Below are 4,482 nucleotides of genomic sequence, written 5' to 3' on the forward strand. Positions count from 1 at the left end.
TCTCTCTTTCACTCTTTCTTTCTCTGTTTCTCTGTTTGGTTGATCATCCGTGCTCAAAATCAAACTTTCGACCTGCAATTGGATTTTTTTTGTTAAATAAAAAAAACGAAATAAAAATAGAAAATACTAAAAGTAAACTGGATTTCAATAATGAAAATCAAAATAAACACAGCAAAACCATTCAATCTTATTCCATATACGTAAACATACTAATTCGGGTTGGAAATATTTCTTACAATCAATCAAATGCATAGAATTTTCACACAATACACATCACTTTTATCACAAATTCGTTTCATCCCTATTATATTGGGTGTATAACTTTGCTTCCGCCGTTTTCCAACAGATGGCTCCAGCGGTAAGTGCTGGTGAAAAATATCAGCTCTAAAACGTCGTACGGTAAGCTTGGGCATCTGTCAACAATTCTGCATCATCACATTTGTACATTTATATCTGCATCATGAATTTTATTGTGCTCAAAAATGTCCGAGTTCGTGCCAAAAAAACAGCATTGGCGGGAGCAGTTTTTTTCATACGGGAAAAATGTGAAAAATAGATTATTCTTTTATCGAGTGGACACTGGTAGTGAAGAATGAACGTTTCTCGATAGACACAAGCATATCAAACCACATTTTGATCGTGGTTACTTGTCATTATAGGGGGCGCCACAATCATTCCCTCGGAAAAGGGTGATTTTCCATATTTGCGGGGGTGGGGCAGATATGGTGCATTGGAAGGTGGTAGAAACTTATCAAAATGTTAGCTTTCATCGTTCTCAATAGAAACTAATCGGTATATACCAATTTCTGACAGCAAAATCGAAAAATATGACTTATCGCCACAAAAAAAGCGAATTTTTGAGGAAATTTTTTTAATGACTTCTTGACTATCAAGTACAAAATTTCTAAGAAACTATTAATTTTGAAAATTTTTCATGGGGGCTGTAATCTCCAGACATTGCGCTTTCTTATTACCACTGGTTTCAGTCGATTCAATATCACCTAAGTGGAGGACGGTTCACTTGTTTTCAAAAAAGTCAAAAATTGGCTTGATTCTTTTTTGGCCGCCAAGCCGACACAGTTTTTTGGGACGGAATCCATAAATTACCAGAAAGATGGGGAAAAGTCATAGCTTCCGATGGACAGTACTTTGAATAAATTATATTGTACAAATTTTTCACAATAAAGCCTCAAAAATTGAAAAAAAAAAAAACGTGTATTGTGTTTATTTATAGCATTTTGAAAAGGAAAGAAAAAAGTGAATCAAAAGAAAGAAAAGTTCAACACAAATTGAAAAAAAAATCAGAAAATGAAGAAAGAGTTGAAGAAGAAGATAACGCGAAAAAACAACAACAATAATGAAACAAATTCACCGTTCAATGGAAAAAAAACGATTTAGACAAACAAATGAACATAGATTGTAAGCAAATGCAATCAAAAATTCACAATGACTATGAGCCATTGCCTAGTTGAACCCGTGAGCATAAAAAGAACGTATTGACTCTTCGCCGATGCATACGAAACGCAAAAAAATCGCCGAACAAAGTGAAACACCAATCTGTTATTGGATCAATATGAAACATGAAATCGTTGGCTACTATTTTATTTACGTTGCGCTTTGTTTCGAAGCGCGGAAAGTGTTTCATTTTGTTTCAGTAACAGAACGTTGTATCACTTTGTTCGGCGACTCGCTCAATGTACTGTTTTGAAAAAATATGCATGATTTGATACAGTTTTGTGCGAGTGCAACATAAATTCTGTTCGCTTGAAAGTGAATCGTGAAATATCGGCAGACTTTTGAAATTGTGTTTCACTTTAATTGAAACAAAAATGTTTGATACACTTTTGACTCCATTGGTATGATGATTCATTTTAATGGTGGTTTTGGTCGTGATTTGTCTATGAAGTGAAAATTAACTGATAAGGAGCGCGAATTTCGATGTGCCGATAACACCAATAGAGAAGAAAAAAATACTATATGAAAATCGAAAAAAAATTTAATGTATGAAATCCTCGGAACGCGGGTTCACGCCGCTGTGAATACAATGGTTTATATAGTGAAATCTATACAAACACCCATTCTATTTCGCTCACACTTACGTGCCATTTTTACCCGTATAACAAAGTAGTCTGCTTCACTGTTAAAATGATGTGCGCAGTAAAGAAACAAGAACGTACATGTTTCAGCAACTTTAAAGTGCACGTAAGTACTAATTTTATAGCCCGGTCACGGTACGAAAAAGTTTCATTTTCGGGTAGCTCCCCTGTGAAAGGGCCAAAAATCGAGTTTTTACACATTTTTCAATTAGTGCTAGCTCCCTATCGCAGCATAAAATTAACCGATGGTACCACTCGCCAGCACTAATTGAGCACTAAATAATGGTACCGGTCACAACCCAGCATTAAATTTGGAGGGGGGCAGCGTAACGTACCTCTTAGATTCGGTTCATATGCATATACTCAATATTACAATCAATAGAGAGAGAGAAAGGGAGATCATTGTGGTGTACCTATCTCAGCACACATATGCATCATAACAATTAGTGAAATGTATCTTTCGTTCTGAGATTAAAGTTCAAATCTTTTGCTATTGTCACCTCACATTGTGAAATAGCATGAGCGGATGATTGAGCGAGCGAGCATGAAGAATAAAAGGAGTTTCTGGTGGCTCATCTGCTCGTTGAAGCGGTCACATCAATCCAATAAAGTGCATATTTAATAGTGAATTAGTATGTATTTGATATTTTTAGCTCATCCATGGCAATGGAGATATGTATTTTGATCACTGGGGTTTGTTTCCCATTCTTTAAATTAACTGATACGATACTCACAACTCACATTTATGCTTCGCTTCTATTTATTATTACGTTTTGTTTCATGAGTTTTTTTTTCTTCTGAAAGAAAGAGAGAGAATTCTTTTTACAACAAAAAAATAAAAACTTTTCTAGGTTGTTTATGGCGTTATTCCGAATAAAACACAATATATTTTTTTCTCATAAAATTATTGTATTTCTTCGTTTGTATGTAATGGTATGTAAATAAGTAGTAAAATATTTTCCATTGCCATTGACAGTGCACAAGGATTTAATCTTTTTTCTGATGAAACCGGGAGTTCGGAATGAAAAAACCTAAAACAAAACCAACATATTTTGATTAACTTGTGTATCCATTTAATCAATTAATTAATACATTTCTACAGTACAAATCAAACTACAAAGAAAAAACAATTTCAATTCCAATTGGAAACGTAACGAGTTTCACAACTTTTCAAGCATTTCTTCGATTTTAAACATTTTTTTAAATTTCTATACTCTATTAACTGTTTTTGACGCTAATTATTTTCAACGATGAATCATTACACTATATTAGTTTTGGAAACGAAAAGCTTGTTCAGCCGTCTAATAGGCCATTTCGTGTTCATTTTCAACATCTTTTGTTTTTTTTTTTATCTTTAATTCAATTATTTCAATTTAAACTTATCCTTTTTGGTTAAAAACAAACATTTTATTTATATTTTTTTACACTGTTATTCTGAAATGAATTTGAAATAATAAAAGGTAGCTTCAAAGTTTAAAAAAATGTTTATAAATTTGAAGAAACAGATTTGTTGAACAATTTAGGCTGAACAGAATTTTGTTATTACGGAAAACCTTCGAATCGAGAAAATTGTGTTATCAAAAATACAGTAAATTTTGCTGCTAATTTTTGGAATAGAAATTAACAATAATTAACAAAAACTAACACAAAAGTAAGAAAAGTTGAGAGTGTGTTAACATAGTTCAATTTTTCTACATAAGTTGTACATTTTGGGCAGAGATAATAAAATAGGAGCGTTATCATGAGGCAAATTATCAAACCTATGATTCGGCCACACCATGTTTCGGAGGATGCAGTTACTGGTGGTGCAGTTGGTGGTAGTGAGGGCAGCTCTCTATTTTTATTTTTTGGAAATGCACATAAATAGACTTGATTCCCCCAACCATCTTCACTTGGAGGATAAAGTCGTCCTTCCGTTAAGCGAATACCCCGAATGGCATTGCTAACAGAGTTTCGGTACTTCAAACAAGATGTGCCTGGAAATTGACCCTGTAGCGTTGATAGCAACAACGTTCCATCTTTTTCGATTGGCAATTCAATTGTCTCTTCACCTTCCTCTTCAGCCACCTGAACGTATTCGATTGACATGTTGACTACATTTGAATTAAAAATCAATCATCATTCGGCAAGTTTATACGCATTCCGAAAATATCAAAAAAAAATGAAAATGTTTAACAAATAGCGTGCGGTTTTGTTTGTGTAAAATGTTAAAGTTTTTTTTTACTAAATAAAGTAACGTTAAAATAGAAGCAAATAGTTCATAATTAATTCTTACACTTTCTTTTTTTCGCACAAAGATTCACGTAATTCTGAACGCTCTGAAATGCTCGATTTCGTACTCTCTCTCTCTCTCTCTCTCTCTTTCACTCTTTCTTTCTCTGTTTCT

General features: G+C 33.5%; 1 protein-coding gene across 1 annotated transcript; it reads right to left on the bottom strand.

The window, feature by feature from the left end:
* Positions 1-3,017: 3,017 nt before the first annotated feature.
* On the bottom strand, positions 3,018-4,482 carry LOC129579631 (TAR DNA-binding protein 43-like). The gene is made up of 3 exons (XM_055469800.1): positions 4,372-4,482; positions 3,857-4,189; positions 3,018-3,127 (listed from the first exon to the last, which is right to left on the bottom strand). The coding sequence occupies exons 2-3, from the start codon at positions 4,182-4,184 to the stop codon at positions 3,084-3,086; spliced, it is 372 nt and encodes a 123-aa protein (XP_055325775.1). The 5' UTR covers positions 4,185-4,189; positions 4,372-4,482; the 3' UTR covers positions 3,018-3,083.

The sequence above is a fragment of the Sitodiplosis mosellana genome, unplaced genomic scaffold (genome assembly GCF_009176505.1).
Source record: "Sitodiplosis mosellana isolate CC-2019 unplaced genomic scaffold, AAFC_SMos_1.0 Smas_scaffold_6302, whole genome shotgun sequence".
NCBI lineage: Eukaryota > Metazoa > Arthropoda > Insecta > Diptera > Cecidomyiidae > Sitodiplosis > Sitodiplosis mosellana.